This window comes from Tyto alba, unplaced genomic scaffold (genome assembly GCF_018691265.1).
Source record: "Tyto alba isolate M040663 unplaced genomic scaffold, T.alba_DEE_v4.0 Super-Scaffold_44, whole genome shotgun sequence".
Lineage (NCBI taxonomy): Eukaryota > Metazoa > Chordata > Aves > Strigiformes > Tytonidae > Tyto > Tyto alba.
Window position 1 is genome coordinate 13534147 of NW_024881320.1, and position 25487 is coordinate 13559633.

The following is a 25487-nucleotide window of genomic DNA, read 5'->3' on the forward strand; positions in this document are numbered from 1 at the left end:
CTGGGGTCACCAGAGGTGTTTGGGACCAGGCAGGACTAGTGCCCATCAGTGGGGGTGCAGGGAGAGCTGGTCCCCCTCCATGTCCCTTCCAGGCACCCTGGTGTGACGCCGGGTCCTCCGCGACGCACGAAACCCCGTGCGAAAGGACGGGCTTCTGCTTTCAGTTTGCTTGGAGACAAACTGAACTCTGTGCCTTCCCCTCACGCTTTCAGCACATCATGCTTCCCCACGGCATCCAGCCTGGGTTCCCCCTCTCAGATGTCATCCCCCAGCCAATATCCCTCCCGGAGGAGAACCTTCCTCCTGAGCCGCCTTCCATCTACCGCGACGTACCTCAAGTCTTCATTCACATCGCTCAACATCTTGTATTTTTCCCTTTAAAGCATGCAAGGCACTGCCTAGATCAGTTAGCGCTGAGCACACACGCTGCACCCCTCCCGCGGCAGCGGCGCAGAACAGCTCCTCTCAAAAGCATCCTCAGGCACCTCCAGCTCTGGGTGCCCTCTCTAAGATACTGCAGAGTCCTCATTCTTGTCCCTCGGGAATCCGGGCACGTCTCAACCCCGGTGCGCGGCTCCTGAAGAGTGAATCCCGGTGTTCCCTTGATCCTTGGTACCTAAAATCAACTTCTCCGAGTCCTTCCCCTCTGGGTGCCAGTGCCACCTTCCTGCTGGGACGACAAGGGACATTTCTGGAAGGGGCAGCTCGGGAGATGGAGCTGGGGGACAGACCCACCCTCCCTCCCTGGGCAGGGGTTTCCTGGCTCTGCTCCTCTCCTGCTAGACCCAGCAGAGGATTTTAAGGTTTTCCTTTTAACACCTGAACAACCTTCTTTGAAAAGCAGAGCCCACACCTTTCCCAGCTGGTTCCAGTTAGAGAAGATGGAAGAAATCTATGGCCCATGTTTAGGTTGGAAAGAGGTGGCCTGGTTGTCCCCAAGTCCCCAGGTCCATCACACGTGGTCCCCTGCTGCAGCTGCTGGCGTGAAACTCGGCGCTTGGTCCTCAGCAGCACGAGGGCATCGCTCCTCCGCGTCCCGCCAATCTCCGGGGATGCTGCGATGCTGGTGCCAAGGGGGTCCCAAGAAATCCCACCCCAAACCGCAGCCGAGACCCCAGGCCAGACCAACCGAAGCGCCCAGACTCGTCAGAACCAGCGGCAGTTTTGTCAATTCAGGCTCGAGTTAAGCTCACGTGAGAAAAACAATCTGGACACACAACCCAGAGAGATGCATCCGTCACCCCGGGAGGTCTGATACCACAAGCAAATCTGAACACGGGGCAGCTCCTGGGGACACGAGGCAAAAGGCAGAGCTCGCCATGGCAGTGCAGAGATAGAGGTTTTTTTTTTTTTTTCTTTTTTAAAGGTATGCGGTTCTCAAAAAGAAAAAAAAAAAAAAAAGGGAAAAAAAAGGCCCTCTGTTTGCAGCCAACACGTGTAATCTGTTGCAGCCCTTGTCAGACAAAACAGTTTTGCCGTAAGACAGCGATTCCCAGAGGGGAAAGGGGCGAAGTGAAAATACTTTATCAGCTGCGTACATATGTAAAGCGGTACCCTGGTTGAAAAGCAAAGCCTCTTTCCTTTTGAAAGCCGGGAAGGGAGAGACGGGAGGCGACTGCCTGAGAGCGGGGACAGAAATGACACAGGCACAAAGCCGAACGCAGCAAACCCCAGGCCTCCCTCCTAAAATATGCTTATCTCCCTATCAGACCAAAATAACTACCTAGCTGTGGCGAAGACGTATTACACAAACAAATCCAAACAAACCTGAGGTGTGACTCAGTTTGGAAAACTCTTTAAAATACACACATGGTTTTTAATGTACAGAAATTATCATTTAGTTCGGACATGAAGAGCAGGTTCTGCCCGAGTCCCTGGGATCAGCAGGGGAAGTGTCCATCTCCCCAAGTTTCTGTGCCGCCAGGTTGGGCGGTTGCTGAGATGAGGGCAGTCACGTCCCTGCCCGGATTTAAGAAGCGATCCTCGGGCAGGAGCCGCTGGCAGACGAGGGCTCTTCCTCCCGCTCCGAATCCAAGGTCTGTTTAAGAGGCTGGGAATAGCGAGACTGGGACGCACGGCAAAAATCAGCCCTCGGGTTCACGGGACGAGTGAACTCCACTGGCAACAAGTGTGCTGGCTGCCGAGTCCCCAGCGGAGGCTTCTCCCTCTCCATCCGTCAGCGAGAGACCTGAGGAGAGGGAAAAAAAAAAAAAAAAAAAAAATTAATGCCACGTAGCAGCTCCCTGCCACTGCTGGCGAGACAGTGAGGGGGGACGCTGCTGCCGGGCCAGGGGGGACGCGAGGTGCCCGGCTCCATCCTGGGCACGGGCGGCTAATCCAGCCGGCTGGAGAGCCCGGGGAGGGGATGGGATGGCGGGGCGCTTCCCACGAATCCGGATGCACACAGGCAGGAGGGGGGTAAGAAACAGGATGGGGGGAGGAACCGGAGAAAAGCAAGGAGCAAAGGAGAAGAAAGGGAAGGAGAAGAGGCGGCGGGGGGGGGGGGAGAGGGAAGGAGCACGCGCGCGTGCCCATCTGGGCGATGCATCACATTGAAATTGTCCCGCATTAAAAATTCACCAGCCAGTGAATTTTCAAGGGATTTGTAGTAATTAGATGACAAAATGCTGGCAAATCTCAGGCTTGCCAAAGATGTTACTCAGGGGTCAAAGACTCGACACTTTTGGCTGGGTAATTTGTAAGTGTCAATCACACTCAGCCATCAGAGAGAAAGGAGAGATCTAACGGCTGAATCCTAACGACGTCCAAGGCTCCTGCCCGCCATCGCCCTGCCGCCCCCCCCGCCGCCGGGCACAGGGGACTCCCAGCACAGCAGCTGAAAACACAGAATGGGGCAGTGTTTTGTTTTGTCTTTTTTTTTTAATAATCTCAAAAAACACACCCCAAACTTCCCAGTTTTCATTTTTCAGCCCTGCTTTCAGGTGGAAGAAGCGCCCGCTGTAGTTTGCAGCTGCCCGGGGGCGATGCGCCTGTCCCCTTCACCCTGCCCGGGGATGGGGGGGTTGGATGGCAAGCTGTGACCCCCCCCCCCCCCCCCCCCTTGGGGCGAGCCCTCCACAGCCCTGCAGCGGGTGAGAGGAGGCTGGTTTTCACCATTTCTCCTGACATGTGCTTAAAATTGCTCCTGGGACAGTCCCTCCTCCTGTTTCCCAGGGCTTGCTTAGCCCAGGCTGACCCACTGGGCTGGGTTCAACTGAAAATGAAATTAAAACAGCTCCTGCCTGCAATCTGCCTGTTTCTGCCTCCCTGTCAGGGGTTACGGAGCCTTTGGAGCCACCAGCACCACCGCACGGGTTGTCTCTGCCTGCCTCCGCTCTGTGGAAATAACCTGGGTGAATTTAGACATGGGTGGGACGCTCCCAGCCCTGGGGACTGGTGGTGGCGGCAGCTGAGGGGGTGGCTGGAGGGGGGGGGTCCCACTTTGGGCACGCCTGCCCGGAGCCTGGGGGAGAAAAGAAATTAAAATTCTCTAAGTCTCCGGCGTGGGGCTCAGGCAGGGCTCAGCTTTGCCGAGGCTCGGCAGGAGGGGTGAGGCTGAGGTTAAGGCTGGGCTTTGCTGCCGGGTTTCTCGGGGCAGGGGGGACCCCCAAAGGCAGGGTATGGCCCCATGGGGATGGCAGCCTGGGGACTTCGTGTATGGCCAGGGCAGAGATCTCCCGTGGCGTTTTGGGTGAAGCTTTGTTTTGCATTCCTAAGCTGATGAAGTAGAAAACCCTCGGACGGATCAGAGGGCAGCACCCAAGCATTTCTGCAGCCCCATCAGCATCAGTGGGATGGCTGCTAGTGCGGGTTACACTTCACTCCGAAATGATTTTGGGTCACCAAACACGGGAAGAGGCAGGAGCACAATTTCCTCTCCATCTCTCGTGGCTTATAAGGCTGTCCTTGTTACACCTGCTAAATCCCACCTCGGGTTTTGGGCCATGAGGGATGGTTTAAGCTGTAGGGAAGGGATGGAGGGATGGGGGGGTGGGGGGGGGGTCCAGCCACCAGCTCTGCAGTGCTGCAGCTGCTGGGGCACTGAGAGCATGCGTCATACCCCAAGGAAAAACACTCTGCACACCCCAAAACCACCTTCCAGCACACTTAAATAAACCAAGACGCAGGGGAAAAAAAAAAAAAAAAAAAAAAGGAAAGAAAAAAAAAGGTTTGTTTGCTCCATGCCACCCAGCGTGCTACTTTTTGTGAGCGTCCTCAATCCAGCGGCACGGGCAGGGCAGAGGTGGGGAGGGGGAGCGGAAGGGCAGGAGGAAAATTGCCTTTGGCCAGAGTTGCTGCGGTTTATTTCGAATCCATTGCGATTCCTTGCTGTAGGACAGCGGGGCTGTAATATCTGGTAACTCAGCCAAGCGGCAGCACGGTGCTCTCCAGCCATTGCGCTGCCCTATATAAGGGAGCTAAGGGGACCGTAAAAGTGGCTGTAGGTTTCTCCTCAATTTAAAAAGTCATTTAGCAGCTGCAAAACACCGCCTGGCAACAGCCGGCCCTCGGAGGGGCATCCTTCCTTCAGCTACTCATCAGCTGCATTTCGAGCTTCTATTCTGCGTATTTAAATAGCTCAAATAACGGATCGAGATCTGCAGAGGTGCTCTTCCATTTTTTTCTTTAGCTTCACTTTAACCAACATAATCTTCAGATGCTGCTAGAGGAACGTTTGCTGGGAAGCAGCAGCTGATCAGCTGTAGGGAAGGACTCAGTGACCTCCCGAGCGCCCGTCGCTGCTGCGCCGTCCGGCCTCTGGCACTCGGGAGCCGTTTCCCGTGCGCGGGGGTGCCCGTGGGGCAGCACCTCCTCCCCGCCGGCAGATGAAGAGCAATAGCCCCCTCACTGCGCCTGAACGCAGCTCCTGCCACTGCCTCGCTCGCTCCCGCAGGAGAGGATGAACCAGCGGACAAAGCAAAATCTGAATTTTAGTTGAGCGAACACAAAGAAAACCGTCGTTGCCCCCCAGATCACCTCTCCTGACACACGCTGCAGACCTCCCTCTTCCTTTCCCGCTCCCCGTGACAGGTAGCACGGCGTGCAGTTGCTGTCCCGGCGGCTTTGCTGAGCCCTGAGCTGGGGATGTCACGCGTGGGGACGTGGTGACACCGGCTCCGTACCCTCCGCTCCACGTGGGCTGTGGGGCAGGACGCACGGGCCGGGCACGCTCCTGCCCATCAGCCCGGCTGGAACAGAGAGCTGAGCCTAATTACGGGGCACTAATTACAGCCCGTGGAACGGAGGGGTCTGTGCCCCCGCAGGCCTGGGCCCGGCCGCCTGTGCCCCACGGCAGGGGAGCTCAGACACTGTCCCTTCTCCCGCCTCCCCGCTCTCCCGCTGGCATCGCTTTCCGTATTTCACCGATTCAGGTCACACCGTGCACACACCCGCCTCTGCCAACGTCTGTTCATATTCTCTCTGCCTCTCTTCCTAGCTCCAGTTTGGGGTGAAAGCCTCCCTTATTAGCCAATTTGGATACCTATTTACTGTGAATTACTGAGCCTGATTATTATTCATGAATGGCTAAGTCTGAAATCTCAAGCTCCTGCCATGCGATTTCTCTCCCTCTCCAATGCATATATTTAGGGAAAACAGGAGGCAGCGTGTCTCAGTCACACGCAGCCGCGCACCGGAGAAGGGGAAGCCGCACGCTGCCTCCTCGCTCTCCTGTTTTATTTCCCAGTGAGGAAGGTGGTGGTGGAAGCTGGAAGGTGGTGGTGGAAGCTGGATGGTGGTGGTGGAAGCTGGAAGGTGGTGGTGCCGAACGCGGGTCATGCTGTGACCCGGGGTAAGGTCCAGACATGCCGTAATATTAAGGAGAAGCTCGTGCTCCCCAAATCTCCAGCCAGTGTCCCGGCCAACCGTCCCCGGGGGTGGCCACAGCCCGCGGCGAGGCCAGTTTGCTGCTGTCCCCTTCCACGATGGGCTCCAGTTACTGGGAGTCACCTGGGCTGTGGCCGAGCCCGGCTGCTCCGTGGCAATCGGTTGCCCAGTGGCGACTCATCTGATCCCTTAGACACGGTCAGAATATTTTAATGCTGGCTGCAGGGAAGGTAGAGGAAGTTTCCACACGAGGCGGGGAAACGATGGGGCAGCAGCATCCCTTGGCTAATCCCCCGGCAAAGGAGAAGCAAAGGGGGTTTTGCAATTACAAAGCGCTGGTGGAAGGAGGAAGGGAGACAATTAGGAGCTGCAGAAAAGCCAGCTCAGCCTGCCAGCTAAACCCGGAGTTTGCAGCAGCACACCTGCACGCGCGGCAGGGATGCAGGAACGGGCACGGCACACAGCTGCTTCCACCTGCAGGTCTGCACCGTGCTTTGCAAATGGGGAAACCGAGGCAGGGAGGGAAGGTCTCCGCGGGGAGAGCATCGCCCCACCAGCAGCACGCCCGCCCTCGCGCTGCTTCTTCCACCCCAAGGGAGCAGCAACCGAAGTGCTTTTTTTTTTTTTTTTTTCCAAGCCCAAACCACCTCCTGCGTGTTTCCTGCCACATCTAGCTCAAGAAGACACCTTCAAGCATGCCCAGACAACGCGCTTACTGCCTCTGCGAGCAGACAAGCAAAGCTGCTAGAGATACCGGGGAGAAGGGGATGGCTGCCAACACGAACAGGCAGACAGAAAGGCTTGAGATCCCAGAGCTCCCGCTTGGAGCTGGCAGCTGGGCTGGAAAGCAGCAAGCACGACGCAGGGGGGGATGCGAGCTCTTCCTGCAGCCTTGGCAAAGGGCTGGTGAACGGCATCTACGGTGCTTGCTGCGAAGAGACACAGGCTTGCTTGGCTCTTCAGCGCTTCCCAGAGCCCCGCTCCGTGGGGGCACACCTGGGAGGAAGACTTTGCAAAGGCAAGACGGGACTAAAGAAACGAGAAGAGCTGAACTCTGTGATCCACTGCTGTAGGCAGCACCAGTGCAATGGTGATAAAAAGAAACCACCCGCGGCTGGGCAGAAGGACGGGAGCACGTTGTAAGCAGCAGCAATTGAAGCCTGCAGCTCGGGAAAACAGAGCTGGCAGAGCGGGACGCTACCTGCCTGCCCACGCCTGCACCGAGTCCCCTGCCTCCTCCTGTGGGGCTGTGAGAAAACCAACACAGGCCGCGGTCAAGAGTTTGCCGAAGGCAGTGAGTCACTTTGAGCAACCAAAGAGGGCACGGACACACATCCTGGCTCCGAGAGCAGCGGGAGGCAGGGACACCCAGCCCTGGAAGCAAAACCAGGGCCCGTTGGATATCCACTCCGTGTTGACTTGCTGTCCCCTTAAGTAGCTAACAGCCCACACAGGCCTCTGGCAACGGGCAGCAATAAAGTAAAGCTAGTTCTACATTAAAACCCGTTAACCCTCTAATTCAGTATTTGAATAATATCCTAATGCAATTCTGGAGCCGGCCCTGGGGAGGGGGATGTGGCCGGTGCTGGGGAACAGCCGCAGCCGTCACGGCTCCCGCTGCCGTCCAGCTTGCTGGGGTCTCGCCCCGGACGAAGCCGTCGCAACCTGGCCAAAGCCCACGTGCTGGGGCAGCGGGCTGCAACCTGGGGTCTGCAGAGACCCCACGGGGACCCTGCACTGCATCCCGGGGCTTGCAGAAGACACGACTGAGCAAAACCCACCAGTTTCAGTTCTCTGATGGCGTGAACACGTGCCTTGCGCAAGCCCGGAGAGATGCATGACACCCCCCCCCCCAGCCCCCTACCCCCGAGCTCATCTGCTGGAGCCTGAGATGACCCGTGCAGCCCCCCGGCACGGCTGTATCTCCTGCTCTCGCCCCCTGAGCCCAGGGGCAGGGGCTTGGAGAGGGCTGCTCGTCCCCTCTGCCACCAGCACGGCCTGGATACAGGGCACCCACCCCGAAAAGGACACCCAGAGCAGATGAGCATCACACCCTAAAATGCCTGGGTCTCCCCAGGGAGCACAGGCAGCTGAGGGGTGACAGCACAGGGGGGTGACAGCACAGGGGGGGTGACAGCACAGAGGGGGTGACAGCACAGGGGGGTGACAACACAGGGGGGGGTGACAGCACGGGGGGGTGACAGCACAGGGGGGGTGACAGCACAGGGGGGGTGACAGCACATGGGGGTGACAGCACAGGGGGGTGACAGCACAGGGGGGGTGACAGCACAGGGGGGGTGACAGCACATGGGGGTGACAGCACAGGGGGGGTGACAGCACGGGGGGGGTGACAGCACGGGGGGGTGACGGGCGCACACAGCGACACCGGCCCTGCAGTGGCACGAGCCCAGCAAAACGAGGGGCTACAGCTCATCACAGCCCAATTACAACAATTAGTGAGCAATCATCTGCTATAGATACAACCTCTCTCCATAACAGCTCCCGCTAAAAGGAACTATTATCACTCCCGAACAAAATAAGTGTATTGCGATGGTGTTCAGCTGGAGAAGCACCGTCAAGGTTAAGGACCAGTGGGAGGCTATATCCCAGGTTTAACTACGTGGACGGTTAAGAGAGTTTGCATTATTTTATCATTAGGATTGTTTCAGATTGGGGAAAAAAAAAGGCAGTGGGGAGTGATGAATTTCCTGCAGACATACTTAGGCGTTCATTTTAATTCAGGGTAATTAGCAGGTATCTGCTCATTTTCAGAAAACTCCCGTTAAACCCTCCGTAATTTTAGGGGTGCAACGTGTGGGATTCTCAATACGTAACAAAGAAGCTGAGTCTTTGCTCGCAGAGTAGGAATTAACTCAAACTGTTCTCCAGAGCTGTGATCAGCACTTTCATAATTAATGTACGGGCACATATATCTGTATACACATACACAGCCCCCCCCCCCCGCACACATCAAACAGATTTCCTTGATACCAAATTGCCTGAAAAATTAACCAATGTCAAACTGCTCAACAAGATAAGTATCATTAGGGGAAAAAGAAAATCTTCATTATGTTTGAAGGTACGGAAAAAAAAGAAACCCTCATGAATGTTTTCTAGCCTGTTTCCAGACCAGGAACTAATATGTTTTAAAATATATCAAAGGGTTAAATTAATTTTCATTAAAATTTAAATTTGAGAAGGCTCCCTCTCTTCTTTCCTCCCTCCTCCCCCTTTGAACGTTTGACTGGCAACCATTTCATATTTCAATCTCGGCAGAACAAATTGAATTAGATGTTGAAACCAAACTCTGCTCTGTTCTCTAAAGCCTACATGCTCTGCTTGCGCTAATCCTTTTCGTTGCCGCTGCAGACCTCAGAGACGCTCAGCAAGAAACCTGCCCCGCCACAAAAGACAATGAAGGGAGAGGGGGGAAAAAAAAAAAAAAAAACCAAACCACAAACTAGGAAAATCCAACCCCAAGCTGCAACCCTGCAAAGCTTTGCTTAAATCCTGTGCTGGGTGCTAGATGGGCCTGGAAGGGATCCTGCCCGGCTCCTCCATCCTCTGTGCTGGCTGTCGGCTGAGTGCTGCCAGTTGGCCCTTCACCCCCGGGATGCCGAAGCCCCGTTTCCCCATTTCCCCGTGGTGACCCCCCCCCAGCACAGAGCTGCCCTGAGACCACTGAAGGGTCCCGCCGCTGCCCCCTCCCACCCTGTGCCGGTGCAGATGGCAAAGGCAATGGGCAGTGGCGATGGGAATGCCGCAGATCAACGCTGAGAAAAACTAAATAAAAAAGAAAAAAAAAAAGATATTCCCCCCCTCCCTGGTGAGCTCGTCACTGTTTCAGCTGACCCCCTGTGACAGCACTGCTCCGACACCCGTGCCTCAGTTTACCCACCCGCCTGCCCAGCGCAAACGCCTGCCTGCTGTGGGGCAGGGCAGATGCGCTGGAGCTGTGGTAAGGGATGAGCATTTTACGCCGCAGCCTGGCAGATAGCCCAAGGGGGCCCCCCTGAATTCTGGGGGGTCTGGCCCCTGAGCCCCACAGCAGGAAAGCCGGGTGTCGGGGGCCAGGGAGCCGCTCAGAGGCAGCAAAAGGGCTCCTGAGCTGTGTCATGGTTTGGGGGCCTGGCGCGGGGTGTTACAGCTCTGGGTGCTGGGGTGCAGCGCTCAGCCTCCTCCCGGGGGGCCGCACAGAGAGCTGGGGAGCCTCCAGCCCGTTGGGCCTGAGCCCAGAGCCCAGTTTCAGGGAGGAGGTTTGCAGAGGAGTTGGGACAGGACGCGTCCAAAAGCTCCCGGCTTGCCTGGGCTCCGAGCAGTGCTGTCTGTCCTGTCCTTGCTGGGCTGTTCCACCCTTCCCCAGTTCCATCCCACCCTTCCCCAGCTCCATCCCACCCCTCCCCAGCTCCATCCACCCCTCCCCAGCTCCATCCCACCCCTCCCCAGCTCCACCCCACCCCTCCCCAGCTCCATCCCACCCTTCCCCAGCTCCATCCCACCCCTCCCCAGCTCCATCCCACCCCAGTTCCATCCCACCCCTCCCCAGCTCCATCCCACCCCATCCCAATTCCCTCCCACCCCTCCCCAGCTCAATCCCACCCCAGTTCCATCCCAACCCTCCCCAGCTCCATCCCACCCCTCCCCAGCTCCATCCCACCCCTCCCCAGCTCCATCCTGGGGCTAGCTGCCGGAGAAGGTGTTAACAGCACGTACACCTGGAGGCATCCTTAAATCAGAGCTGCTCCAAGGGAACAAATGTTATCTCGAGGCCCCGGCACTTACTGCAGACGCACTGCATGAAGCAGGCAGTTATTTAACCCAACTCGGATTATTCCTGCGGTCACGTAAGCACCTTCCCTTTCATCAGGAGGGCCCCGGCGCTGTGCTCGTGCCCGGTGCTTGCGGCAGCCCGGGAAGGCAGATGTATTAACAGGGTTATTGGTCGGCTCCAGGTCCAGATGCGCTCGCTATTCAGGCGGCCAGCGGTGTTGTGGGTTGAACAAAAGTCCGGTAATAAGTAAGGTTATGAGCATCCCACTGCTAGGTGTACTGGGTAGCGCCTCGCAGCAATAGGCAGATATTGCCAAGAGGAAAACAGCCTCTCTGGCAGTAATGTGCCTCGCTCACACAAACACACGCCAGCGAGCGCGGGGAGGCTTGCTGGCGCTGACACATCGAGGACAGCCCCGGCTTCCCCCCGGCATGGGGGGGCTCAGCGCCGCTTGGGACACGTGCAGCACTCAGCCCTAATAGCACCCCAAAATCCCCGGGGGGGCCCCTGGGATGAGATTTCGGAAGCGGTGTCATTTCTGCGGCGGTAAAGACGGGAGCCAGAATGCGTCAAAAACCTTACCCGTGGCAGCGTTGAGCAAACACGGCGTTGCCGGAGAAAGCACTGTGGGGACTTTCTCCCCAGCACGAAGGATTTGTCAGCCCAGCACCCCGAGCCTCCTCCCCGCGGGCAGCGCGCCGGCGCGATGCACTTGTCTCTCTTGGCCCTGCACAGGACGGGGCTTCGTCACCGTGGAGGTGGGCAGCAACTCCCTCCGTGGATGGAAAAAGCGGGGCAAAGTGTGGTTCAAAGAGACCTAGGAGCCTCCCTGATGTTTTTGTTGCACTTCTCCGGATGCTGTGGCTGGCGAACAGGTTTCCTACCAGCAATCCAGGGTTTCCACCGTGGCCACAAACACACGTAAAGATCCACGAGCCTGTCTCACCTCTCCTGAACCCACGCAGGGTTTGCTAGGCGGTCTCAAAAAGGAGGGGGGGGGGCTGGCTGAACTGCACGGTGTTGGACTGCAGGGAGCTATTTATTCTTGGCTCCCTCCTGCCAACTGCTGCCATCCTGCGCTCTCCAGCCTCGAGAAATGCTATTCCAAGAAAACACATGCCAAGGAGGAGCGATGCCAGCCAGCACTCGAGGTGGCACAAACTACACCTTGGGGTGCACGGTGGCCTGGGAGGCAGCAAAGCTGTGGAGGCCAGGGGTGCTGGCTGGGAGAGGCATTTCCAAACTATCTGTTCTGTGGCGGCAGCTGCAGTTTGGTTTCCAAACAGGCACTTTTTTTTTTATTTTATTTTTTTTTTTGGCAGCCCATCTGCTCTCCCCCAACCCCAGCGAGGGCCAATTCACAACTCGACAGCAATTTCTGCTGCAACAGCAATTCTGCCGCCTTCCCTCGTAGGAAAGCAAACACACCGGGGAGCACACAGAAACACAGGCAGTGCATGCACTCACTTCAACGCGGAGCCTAAACCAAGCCCAAATCTGGGCTGTGTCCGCTGAGACCACGGCTACGAGCCTGTGGGCTGACAGGGAGGAGAGGCAGCGGGCGGGACCCTGGCTCGGGGGCTGCGGAGCCTTTGCAATGCCGCCTTCTCCTCCTCCTGGCACCGCCAGCCCTGTGGCAGCCCAAGGCTTTTTGACCTTTAGGGCCAGCTGTGCCCGCCACGGCCCCACTGCTCCGGGTACCCACCTCACCAGATGCCAAGCAGCTGCTAGATGGCCTCGTCTTTGTTGCTCTCCTCCTCTTCCAGACGCTCCAGGATTTCATTCAAAACCTCTGATGTTTTTTTCTTCTTTGGGGAGTCTGTCCAGGCCCGGGTGGTAGCGAAGAGGATGTGGGAGAAGAAGAAAATCAAAGATTACAACCCAGACCCACGCACAGCCGCCTCCAGCTCATCCCCTGCTACCTCCAGGCCCCCTCGTCCCCCTCCTGGGTAAAGCCCCCCAACTAACATTTACATCTCCTTACCAGCCAGGCCCTGGCAGGACACCACGGCTGGAGTGTGACACCACACCTACCACCCGTGCTTTGGTTCCCAGGCCCCAGAGCCCAAACAGGCTCACTGGTGACGCCGACCCTTCCCACTGAACCCAATTCACCCATCCCCTGTCCAAGAGTGGCCACAAGACCAACCCAGACGCCAGCCTTGCTTCAAGGAGGCTCTTGGCAGGGCACAGACCCACCAACGTGCTTGCTGAGAGACAAGATCGCTGCCTCTGCCCCCCACGGCGGCGGCGGTGGGCGAAGGCGAGCGGCCGGCCCTCCCCTGAGAGCTGGGCAGGGCTGTCCCTGCTTTGCTTCTCCTGCCCCCCACCGTCCTGTGACCCCCTTTGCTACTGCTGCACTCCCCAAACTGCCCTGGGGCGCAGCGCCGGGCACGCACCCCTCCCCGCGGATGCTACAGCCGGCGAGAGGGCGAGAAATCCCCCCCGCCCGGGGGGGCTGCCAGCACCCGAGCAAGCATCCCACCCGGGCACCAGCGCCCGGTACCGGGGGTGACAAAGCCATTTGGTCCCTGTGCTGAGGCCGGCGTCGGCACCGTCTCCTCTCCAACAGGCAAGAAGTGCCCTCCCAGCAGGAGCCGCGGCGCAGCCCCCTCTCCCCCCGCTCGCTCCCCAGCCAGCGGCTCTCGCTTGCGAGCAGCACATGGAGAACAGCTGTTTAAATCCTGCTTTCAGACATCAAAAGCCTCGCTGGGTTTCTCAAACAAACAAACATACCATAGGACTAAAGAAAAGGTGTAAAATAAATAAACGGAACAAGCTGTGCATTTTCTTTTAGTATTACAGCTGCTGCGGGAGATAAACAACAAGTAAATGTCACAAAACATCAATACAGAAGAAATTAACCTGACAAAAGCTCACATCCCCCCCCTCCGCCTCCCCCCCAACTCCCAACAATTTTGCATTTCTGGAGTTCCCATCTAATGATTTTATTTTTCAATTAATTCCTTGACAGAGCGCCAGAACCCGCCTCCCTCCCCGCCGGGGGCTGTGGGGACAGGCAGGGGGACGGGAGCCCCCGCTCCCCTCCCGGCACCCACCCTGCCGAGCTCGGGGGAGCCAAGGGGGGCCGCAAGGTGCCACCCCGAGACCCTCCAGCACCTCTTCCCAGTTCAATCAGCCAAAGGCAGAAGGGACGACCCACCCTGGAGGAAGGGGCCAGCTCAGCGGTTCTCCCTCCCCTTTACTCTGCCCTCCCAGCCAGCCTCGCGCTCGGGGCTCGGAAATGGCATCAAACGTGGTCTCAGCTCCTAAATCCGGAGCCGGGAAGAGTTTGTCCCCCACTCCCCCACCCGCCACCCCTTCCCCACTACACCCCAACGCGCCCCACGCGGAGAGCCCGCATGGAGGCGATGACGGAGGGGATGTTGGATGTGGGGGGCTGGACACGGGGTGCTGGGTGCTAAGGGAGCATCCCTCAGCGGCACGGTGCACCCAGGGGTCCTGCCGTGGCCTGGGCTGGGGGCTGGCGGGGCAAATGGCCCCCACTGCTTGCTCCAGATTCACCGGCTCGGCAGCGGCACTGCTGGGGAGCACTGGGAGCAACACCCCCCCCCCCCCAACAAGGAGGAAAAGGGGGGAAAAAACCCCCCAAACCAGGAGGGTGGGGAAGCGAATTGGTTCGACTTCCGTTCTGCTGCTCTGAGCTGGTTAAGGTTTGCCCGCTAACGATCCCATTTGCTTCCTTTAAACAATAGCCAAAGCCGGCGGGGGTGGGCCGAGAGGGGGATTACCACGGGATTAGAACGTGGCAGGGTGGCGGATGCCACGCTAATCCTGCGGGGTTTTCCTCTCCAGCTACGGCATGTGTTTGCATTAGTTACAGATGCTCTCTAAAAAAAAAAAAAAAAAGAAAATTAAAAAAAAAAAAACCGAAAGAAGAAAGGAAGAAAAAGGAAGCCTAAAAGGCTGGGAGGTGAGGGTGAGAGCGGCGGGTCTGTAACGCAGCTGAGGGGTAAAAAGAGCAGCTTGGGGGTCTGACAGCAAAGGAGGAGCAACCTGGGAAAGGTGACAGGGATGGGGAAGGCTCTTCCCACCCTGCCGGGGAGGGCACGAGGATTGTGTCCCGAGTGGAGCGTGGCTTCCCCTGCAAACCCTCCACTTCCAGCAAACAACTGTAAATAACCAGGGGTGAGCCGCAGTGGGGCTCTGCTGCTTTACACCCACCCACAGCCTTCTGCTGAGACGGGGGCCTCGCTGGAAACACTCTCACAACTGAAATAAAGCCAGACCCCCTCCTCACGCACCTCTCTCATTCACCCACCCCTGCTGCCTCCGCATCGCCGCTTTCCACCCCATCTTTCCTATAAACCTCCCCCCCCACCCCCCCGCCAAGTCATTCCTTCCCCTTCCCGCGCCTCGTGCAAAATTCCCCATCTGTCAGTTTAATTCTTTGATCGATGGGAAAGAGCAGGAAAAAACGGCCCAGCACAGCTGGCTTCCCAAGTTAGCCCTGGCAGGATACCGCTGGCCCCGCTGGTGACGGCTGAGTGCAATGTTTGTGAAGCGCAGAGAACACAAGTCAATAGTAATTTAGCTGGATTGGGAGCAAGTGCCTTCCCTGCACGGACCGCGAGCTCCCGGGAGAGGGGGAGCGCGCGCTGAGGGTATCGCCGCCTCGCTTGCAAACCTTCCCCCAGCAAGGCTTGCCGGGATGGAGCCGCACCAGCCACTGTCACCCCGCGCCGGGCAAATGAGGGGAGAATAAGGGGGACCGGGCTGTTCACAGAGCTTCCGTGGGCTGCAGCTACGCAATCGCGGGGATGCAGGAGATGGGCAGGTCGGCACCGGGGCTCCGGATGCGACCCCCAGCCCGCTCCCTCCTGCGCAGGGCACAGATCTGGATCTGCCCCAAAGCCCCAGCGCGGGCAAATCCAGCTGCAGGGTGCTGGGATCCCTTTGTCACCGTTTCGGCGGAGGCAAAATATTCTCCCTGCTGGATTCAAAGACGTCAGTGATCCCTGTTTTCCAAAGGGTGGATCCCCCTCCCCAGATGAGGGCCAGGGTTCGGGTGTCCCTCGCTGCCCTGACGTAGAGTTTGCCATCACCCTGCTCCACATTATGGGCTGGATTAGAGGCCCCAAGGCCAACTGTAGGCCAACCCTTCCGTGGCTTCTCCTCACCATGTTGCAGCAGATAAATCTCTTTCTCCACAGCAGCATCAAATCCTCCCCTGTAGCTGGCCAAGCTCTCGGGCTCTCCAACCACCTTGCAGCAGTGGGTCCCACAAATTAACAACACATGGCGGGGTGCAATTAAAACTCAAAGGAAATGTTTGTTGGTTTGTTATTTTTTTTTTTCCTAACATAGGACCCTCCTGCCTCAGGATGAAGAGATGGTACACTCAGAAATGAGCAAAAGACTCAAAGCTCTAACAGGCTGTGCTCGGAGGCAGGAGAGCAAGCGGGGGGTGTAGTACTGCAGTCCCAGCCGTCAGCGCTGGGCTGGGGCTTCACTCCTGGCAGCATGACTGAAACCATCCCTGGGAGCCAGTGACGACTTCTGGGGTCCTCACTTTCTCCTGGAACATGACAAAGACTCAGAACAAGCCATAAAGAATGACCTGAAAACTACACAAAATGGGAAGGAAGCCTATTCCATTTTATTGCATCTATTAGACCTATTGAAAAGATGGCTCAGAAGTGGCTTGATTGCCATGCCAAACGCCTGCACGGAGAAAAGATTTAGGAGACCGGACCTCTCTTTAACCTAACAAATAACAGCAGAGTGAGATGTGGGAACCAGAAGCCAAATCTCTACAAATGGTGTCTAGAAATAAGGTGCGTAATGGAGAAGTCAGCGATAAGACATGTCTCTCGCAGCCCAGGTCTAGACTTTACAAAGTGTTTCCTTGCTAAGACAAAAACGATGGGGGTGACACTGGAGCTGCTGGGTGAGGGGTTTTGGCTGCTGCTACTCAGGAAGCCATCCCGAAAGATCAAGGTGGCTCTTTCAAAGCTGGAGAGGCAGATATCTGCTGTGATGGCAGCAAGGTAGAGAAGCTTGTCGCTCGAGTCAAACTCACCATCAAACCCAGGGGAGCGGAGGTCGCCGTGTTGTCCCACTGGACCTGGGTGATAACAACCCCCCAGGCCTTACAGCAATCTTCCCACTCTCTGTTAGCGCCCTGCAGCCTCTCCTACACACAGATCCACCACGTGCTAACTGTGGAAACATCTGTGCATCACTGCTGTGCCCACAGCAAACCAAAAACTGCACAGAAAAGAGGAAATGGAAGAAGAAAAAGAAGGACCTTTACAAAATACTTAAATACCAATCGAATAAGACTTGGAAGAAATATATCTGAAAGCCCTGTGAGATGGGCAGTCTCAGACTTTTGATCTGCTTTAACACTTTTGGTACGTGCAAAGTCCTCAGCACGCTCCCTGGTTGCTTTTATTTCTGTGGAATAACCACGAAAAGGGCCAGGAGCTGCAGAGGCCACATGCCACCCTGTACCGATGGCACAGCACTGCCAACGTGGCTTCATACAACCACGTGGCGCCGCTACAGCAGGACCAGCCTCTCCACACACCACTGGTGGCTTGTGGTGCTGGAGGTCTCCAGGTCCAAAAGGATCACAGAAGACTTTCAGAGAAAGAAAAAAACCCGAAGCTCTCCCACGGGATGGCAAGTGCTCAACCCTGCAAAGAAATTTAAGGCAGGGAACAAGGAATAAGCTGAGTTGGATGGTGGGATAAGACCCACCCCACTCTGCCTTTTGAAGGCATCTGCCTCCACGTCCCAGACTCTGCTCACTGGGCTTGGCTCGGGGAGCAACACGAGAACAGCAGCAGCAGCAGTTTTTGGTGCCAAAGACACCAGGGACCTTGCTCTTGACTCTGTTTCCTGAGCTCTAAACACTCAAAATTATCTTTTCTTTCCCATTCCCAGCTCAGTCCCTTCCTACCTGGAGATAAGGGACCAGAGGGTCCTGACCACAGCAGCCTGCAAAGCTGTGGGAAGACCCTCCCAGGTCACTGATGTGGGAGAGGGAAACTCACGGGGACATCCACGAGCAGCTCAGGGATGTCCGAGCTGCTCCTGTGCCTTGGAGAGAGAGGAGGAAAGTGGAGGAAAATGGATATCGATAATAAAAAACGAGAGCTTGGTTTCTGGTTGACAGAATCCAGTCTGCATCACCAGTGACATGAGATGCACGGTCTCAGCCCTGTGTTGGGTAGGCTGAAGGGGTGGGGAGGATTCAAGGCTGTGTGTGCTCTGTGTCCCCTCCACCCCGGCTCCATGTGGGAAAATCACCCTCCAGCTACAGCGGGGCGGGAACACGAAGGAGCATCCCCACGGGGAATGAAGGCAGAGTGCTAGCTGCAGCTTTTCCCTCTTGATCGCTACTGCTGTGGCTTTGTGCACACCCACAGCAAAAGGGACAGGGCACGACTCCCTCCCCTCCTCGGGGCCGTTGGGCATCACTTCCAGAAACCCCGCGGCAAACCCGCCTGGAAATCAGGAGAGGGCACTTCCCAAAGAAATAAAATCCCACCTGTGAAACTCCAGCCTGGCAGCGTGGTGTGGAGAGGCTGAGGCCCGGGCCCAGGCACCAGCCAGCTCCTGGTGCCTGCTGGTGTGACCCAGACGGGCTTTGTTATGGAGATCCGCCTCTGGCAGATCCCGCTCTGCCGCAGGATTAGCTACCGGCAGTTTCGCAGCGGAGGACGCGCGTGTGCACCAGGCAGGGCTGAAGTCATTGGATGTTATTCCTCGCCCCTCGAGATGGGCTGGAGCGCAGCAATGACTGCTGCCTTCAATCGCATTTTCGGTCCCTAAAGATGGGGAGCGATAACCTTGCTCCTGTTTTTCAGCCAAGCCCCCGGAGCCGCCGCAGCTCCAAGGCTGCATCCCTCCCGGGACGTGAAAACGCTCTTCTGCCACCCTCCCAGAGTCCCCACCTCGGTGAGGAAGACCCCGGACGAGCGGGCTGGAGCAACCGCAGGCAGAAATCGGGTAACAAGCTGAGCCTGGGGGAAACAGGGAAGCGACAGAGCTTGCAGGCAGCTGTCAGCATCTGCTGCAAGTCTGCAGCTACCGTAAAGCCAGGACTATTTTTTCCCCCTAGACCGAGCAGAGCAGAAAGGGAGAAAGGAGATCCCAAATATAAAATGGGGTGCATGAAACATCACACCTGCTGCCTTCTCCACCCGGGTGGAGACTCACATTACTGGGATGAAGCATGACGTGTCCCCCCTCCAGCGCTGGGTTCTGGGTGGGCACGTCCACCCCCAGCAGTGCCTGTCCTCCCTGCTGCCTCACGCACGGCCCCAGCTCTGCTGTTACATACCCCTAGTCACCACTGTGCTCCTCTTGGCCCCCTTTTTGGCACCACTTTGGAGATCAGCCCGTGGCTCCCAGCACAGCTTCCCCTCTGCTCCACACCTCTCCGGTCATACCCACCCTCAGCCCTTCCACCACCGAACTGCAGCTTCCCCGGTCTGTAATAAGCAGCTCTATGCACGCTATTTCACAAACACGAGGCTGGGTCTCACTGGAGCAAGGCTTGCTAAATAAGGGAGGCTTGCTGCTCTTCCATCGCTGGGGATTGCGATGTGCAGCCCCAGAACTGCTTGTGCCAACGCCCCGGGCGATGGGCATGTGCGTGATGAAGAGGAGAGGCTGGGAGGGGATGCAGGAGGAAGAGCATTGATCTCCAGCTTAGCCCTCCAGCCCAGGGGAGCCCTTCCTACATAAATATTTGCCAAGCAATGCATTTGTGCCTGTCGATGGCTGTCGATAGGAGCCTGCAGTGCTGTTATCTGCGGTGCTGTCATTCTCAGGAAAACTGATCCAAACAGCCCCCTCCGCGCCTCGACCGACGGCCAAATGATTTGCCTTTTTTAATCTGCGCGCGCAGAGCCTACCCCCAACCACGGAGCGCCCTGGGGTGCAGGTGGACGGGGCAAAAGCATCGCAGCTGGCAGGCGGTGTGAGGGGTGGCTCGGCAGTGCCAGCACATGGAGAGTTAACCGGCTCACACGCACACACAGAGCTGTCAGACAAAGCCCTTGGCCTGGACGCCTCCCGCTTCCCCACTCGCGCTTGCATCGTCAGGCTCCAGCATCATCTACCTGCCAGCTCCGGCAAGCCAGCAGCGGCGGGGAGAGGGCTGGTGTGGACGGGCAGCGTGTGCCAGATGGGACGGTGCCAGCCGGGGCTGTATCCCCAGGCCAGAAGGATGCTGCTACGTTACCGTGGAAATGGTCTGCCGTTTTCCGTCTCAGGGCCTCCACCGTCTCTTCTGTGTCTGCCCACTCCAAGACCAGCCTCCGGCCGTACAAATGCGTGCTGTGGCACAGGGCGTTGAATGCTTTCTGCAGAATTAAGAGGAAAAAAAAAAAAAAAAAAACAGTAACGGAGAAAATAAAAAAACAGGCTCACATGAGGAAAGGCAAAGATGTCCCTCCCTCTGCGCTGAATCTGAAAGGCCACCAGAGAACATCCTACTTGGAGCACTTTGCTCTGATGGGGCAGGATTCATCTCCATCAGCGGCTCTGACTCGATCATTTATCTTCTACATCCTTGCAGTGGAGCAAATACCCATCGCCATTCCTGCAGGCTGCTGCTGCTCGCTAGGCAGCAGGCTGAAATCCAGCACAGCAAGCAGCTCAAGGTTGGCTGCAGCCTTGCCTTGCCAGGAAAGCTGCAGCCTGGAAAGGCTGCCGAGGCTTGGGGGCAGCACCAGGTGGGTCGACTGCAAACCAGGACCCTCGCGGGCAGCGCTGGGTTAGCACGGGCAGAGCAGCCTCGCCGCTCTCCACCCAGCCTGCTCCCTGCTGGCACCTGTAAAGCACAGCTCAAACGGGAGGAGAGGGGTTGCTTTCTGCTCAGGGGCAACGCGTTTGCAGAAACACAAGCTCGCCGGGGAAAGCTGCCTTCCTCTGGCCAACCATTTGGTGATGGTGGCCACGGTGGCAGAAACGCGGCAGAGCCAGCGGCCAAAGCAGAAGCCCTCTTCTCTTTTTGCCTGTGGTGGTTTGCTGTGTTACAGAAATCCAGAGGTTTCCTCATTGTTAGATCCTGCTTAGTAACATCCATACAGCTATAATCTCTTGCCGATGTTGAATACATGCATGCCGGCCAGCACAGTCGCTCAGACAGCTTTCTATGCCTGTAGGCAACCAGAAAATAGCAACTCGATCCAGAGAAGGTTGACTTTGTCTTTATTATCTGCAGACTTTCAAGGAAATTCAGGACTAGGCCCATAATGCAAATACACAAACACACTGGTCAAATATTATCACCCCCCCGGGCCCACAAAATGCTTCACAGCAATGAAGCACATGGCTGGGCACAGGGGTAGAGAAAAGGAGCCCAAAATGCTCTTTTATAAACCCCAGCTAAGGCTGGGATTAAGTCAGGTTATAAGCTCTGCAAACTCACATCCCCGGAACAAATATGGCAGGTACAGGAGCGCAGAAACACATCCCACTGTCCAAAAGGGACTTGTCCTCCCACCTGGAGGCCCCCGGGACAGCACTGAAGTTGTCCTGGAGAAGCCCAGATCTCTCCTCTGAGCCGTTTGCTGAACGGCAGTTTTGAACCGCTGTGGTTGTCCCCAAGTGTCACGTCTCTGGGCAGGGGGGCTCTTCCTGCCAGAGGCTTTGGCTGCCCACGACTGCTCCTCGGCAGCGAGGACCCTGCCTGAGCTGCCAGGTTAAGAAACTCAACCCCCTCCCTCCCCCCCATTTCCAGTGACCAGCACTCAGTAACCTGCATTTTCCCCTCCTTATGACTCTCTTTCACACATATAATCCTCATTCACTATAAAAAAGGAGAAACAAGGGGTACCAGCTCCACCTGCTCCGTGGCATCGCTGCGATTCCCCACCCTCCCACCCTTGCCAGCTCCCGGGGCTGACCCTGGCAGGGTGGCGTGCCCCCTTTTCGGGGGGTGCATTCCCCTCAGAAGGGCTGCAAGCCTGGCTGGTGTTTTTGCAGCTACAGCTGTTTTTATTTGCCGCTGCTGTTGTTTTAAAGGCCTATTTTCACTTGGAATGGTATCCAATTAGCAGAGCAATGTGTTGGCTTAAATAAACACTCGGGGGGAGGTGGCAGTAGGGAGTTGTGATGGCTGTTTACGTTGGCACAAAGAGCCATTTCCAAAGCCTGGCAAACAACTGGAGCTTTAATCGCCGGGTCTCATTTGTTAATTTATACTTTTTAATTTCTCACTTCCCGCAGCACAAGGAAGAGGAAGGTTGGAAGACAGCACGAGGCCCCAGCAACCTCGCTGCGCTCCGCAGCAGGTCACGGAGGAGGGCAGACCAGGCCGAGCGTGTCCACGCTCCTGGTGCGACGAGCGGTGCTGGTGGGGGGCTCTCCTCCTCCGAGCCACTTGCTCTGACACGTCCTCCTCGTTGCAGGGTCACTTCCATGCCCCGCTGGGCACACACAGCTGCTCAGACCAGCCCGGGATGAGGCATTCTCTGGTTTTGTGGGCACCACTGGGAAAGGCCATGGAGCAAGAGGGAGGGCAGATGCTGCCATGAAGTGGCATTGCATGCAAGAAACCCGCTGGGAGAGACGCAGCCACCAGCAGCCTGGTGCCACTGGCCCTTCCCAGCCGAATGCGCTCCCAAAATGAGCTGTTTTGCACCCAGGATGAAGCAAAGCTTAGGATGCTGGGCTGAGATTGCCGGGACCCCTTCAGCCCACCGCTGCTCCAGCCTGTGCAGGAAAGGGTGTGCTGGGATCTCTGCTCACCACGGCCCCGTCTTCCCGAGGGGCTCCTGGAGCCGGGGCTGCAGAAGAGAAGCCGCGTGTTTCAGGTGAAAAATCATGTGAATGTCACTTCCTTTGGAAATGAGCTAAAAAATAAAACTTAGCTCTTCATCGCTCTGCGAGGAATTAAGACTTTTCCAGGGGAAAAAAAAGAAACCACTGATGATTTAAAAGACAAAGGGACGAAGGGGAGAAATGCCATCCCCATATATCCACATTGCTGGAAGTCTTCCAGCCAGAGGAGGAAGTTTGCCACTGGTGCTATTCCAAAAGAAGTGATAGGTAGGGAAAAAATGTATTTTCATTACAAGAGAAATATGAAATGAGGACGAGCAGGCTGGCTTTCAAAGAAAGATGGGGCTGGAAACAGGAGCTATTCTCTGGATGCGGCCCCTCCAGCCGAGTGCCTGCCTTCCCAGGACACCTCCTTTGAAGATGAAAGCATCCAACAGCCAGAGGTTTGTTTAGTTGTGTCTGAACTAGGGATAGAGAGAGGTGTGGTGTCCACTCACCCGAGAGAGAGAGACTCACTGGAAAAGATCTCTAACTACCACGGATTCGCATCATCCTGCACCCTTAAGAGGAGAGCCTCCACCACACAAGGCTAGGTATCCTTAAATGCCAACACCCAACTTCATTAAAGCTGCTACATTTGGTAATACACCCACTGCCAGGTAAAACCGAAGGCTGAAGAGCCCTGGCAAACCTCCTCACAGGCCTCTTTTGCTTTCCAAATGCTTCAAAGAGTTGCATGAAAACCCCATGGCCTTCTCCCCCGAGAAAATAGGATGCGAGTATGCTTAAAAATGTAATTTCTGAACCCTCCCGAGCATGATTTTGCAGAGTTTGGTTCGAGCTTAATGTCACGGCTCAGTGTGGCAGGATTTCGCTGGTAGCTCTGAGTACAGCTTGGGCAGGGCTAGAGCCCAGGCGGTGGATGGAGAGGCGGACAGAGCCGGGGAAAGCGGAGAGAGAAAGGGCAGAAGCTGGAACAGCAGCTTAAAAATGTTTGTGGGATTCAGAAAGGGAATTTCAAAATTAAGGGGTGGCCAGTAAACTCACATGAAGCCTGGGCTGTTGGGACAAGACAGGCGCTGCTTTGGAAAGGCAGAGATCAAGAGACCAGACCATTGCATCTGTCACCCCCGAGTGCTACGGCTCCATCCCTAAATGCTGTATAAATTTGGAGGACAGTGCTGCTCTGCCTATAGATTCCCCCTTGCCCTATTAAATACTCAAGCCGAAGAGCCTCTGGGCTGGAGTCATTAGAGGGACAAAGGGTCAACAACATTAGGAGACTGATAAATTTCCCTTCCTCGAAAGGACCAGTCCCAACTGAGGATGCTCTCTGCGAAGCCAGCTGCACACAAGGATTTTTCCTTCCATGTGTGTGCATTTTTAAAGGGTTGACTGTCTTTCCCGAATGGGCAATTTCTATTTGGAGACCAGATGTATTTTTATATCAACAGGGGAGAAAAGTAGAAACTTGGCTTCCAGTTAATAGTTCAAAAATAAAAACAATCCCACAACAATTCTGCACAGGGAATGTCAGGAAACATGTCGAATGGTTAATGCTTCCTTAACTGGAGTTAATTTGTTATCGCCAGCGGATCAGAGTTCCCCTTCTCATCCCCCACCTTCCATGTGCTCCCAGCTAGTAGTCAGCTGGCACTGGAGATTTCAAATGAAAGGCTTGATCAGCAGGCATACAAACTCTCTTTGTGAATATTACTTTGTCCCTCCTGTTGCTGTCTTTGTCACGGGTTCCTCCCCGTTTCCTGGCTTCGCACGCGTGCGTGCTGTGATCTGTTAAACGCTCGCGACGTGGAAGAGAGCGGGCTGCTAATTTCATCTGATGGTGGCGTAACACTCCCAGTCGAGGTCCATCCATCACCCTGGGAGCCGTCAAACGACCCAAGAGACCAGCCCCAGCTGCAGACGTCGCCGTGGGAAAGCCAGGCGTGAGACTGGGGCTCTGAAGGACGAGCAGATGATGGGGGAGAAGCCGCTGCTACCGGCAGCATCCCACACCTTGCCTGAACATCACCTCCCCTGCAGGCGAGGGGATGGTGCCTGATGAGTGCGGCCCGGGCGCCCACCTCTCCCACGGGAGCACCTTTCGGCAGGGCTGGATCCCCCTGAGCGGGTGCCAGAGCACCAGGGGAGGGCAAGGGGACGAAGCCCAGCCCGGCGGGGTCACGCCTGCAGGCACAGTGTCGGGGAGTTTGGAGGGGGAGCCCCACATCTCTGTCCTGGCTTTGGAAAATCTCTGCATGCGCTCCCACGGTGGCTGTGATTGCTCAGAGAAAAAGACAAACACGGGAGGTCACCGGCTTTAAATGCCCAACAAAGCCACCCTAACTATTCTATTACAAAAACATCATGTTTTATAAGACGCTCATAAGCAATTTCCACATTACCACTCTGAGCAAAAACGTCACAGCTATTCAGCTCAGAGGTCTCCAGGCCCACTCCCCTCCTCTCTCATTTCACTTAGCAATAAACTCTAAGCCAATTATGTCTGTGTTTACAATATTCAGGATCCTATTCATCAATACACAGCGCATCCTTTTCCAGACGGCCAATAGAGTGTACTTGATGTGGCACTTGTGAGACAATTAAATCCCTCAAAGAGATGAGGGCAGGGAAAAAAAAAAAAAAAAAAAAAAAAAAAAAAAGAGAAGGAAGAAATGCTGGTTTGCTGGAAAAGAAGCAGCCCTCCCCAAGCGATCTTCTGCAGGGCACCTCACTCCCCACACCCTCACCTCCTGCCGCCTCTGGGAGCTTTGGGAGCGGGGCCCCGAGCTAGTGCCATGCCCCGCTCCCTGCCCACCAGTGATAGATGGGTTTCCTACCACTGCGATCTCTATTTGTCCAGTGCAGCTGGAATCAGCCACCAGGTCCCCAAGGGGCTAAAGAGGGACGGGAGGCAGACCCTGAGCCTGTGCCCTGTTTTCTCCAGAGACCAAGCAGAAAAGCGGGTGCTGTGTCATTCACCCCCAAACCGGTGGCTGAGCAGCAGTAAAGAACCAGCCAGGTCCCTGCATGCACCTTTCCACCAAATGCTTCCGAGTTTCCTTAGGAAAAGATTAATTCAAAAACCAGGAACAAAGCCTGAACGACTCTGGTGTGAAACAGA

At 56.3% G+C, this 25487-nt stretch overlaps 1 protein-coding gene across 1 annotated transcript in view; it reads right to left on the reverse strand.

Moving 5' to 3' along the window:
* Window positions 1–1783: 1783 nt before the first annotated feature.
* Window positions 1784–25487, reverse strand: part of RBM19 (RNA binding motif protein 19) — a 72058-nt gene continuing 48354 nt past the window's right edge. The window contains exons 23-25 of the mRNA XM_042805459.1: window positions 19818–19938; window positions 12303–12416; window positions 1784–2188 (exon numbers count right to left, since the gene is read on the reverse strand). Coding sequence (XP_042661393.1) covers window positions 12325–12416; window positions 19818–19938 — 213 coding nt within the window. The 3' untranslated portion in view covers window positions 1784–2188; window positions 12303–12324. The remainder of the gene's footprint in view (window positions 2189–12302; window positions 12417–19817; window positions 19939–25487) is intronic.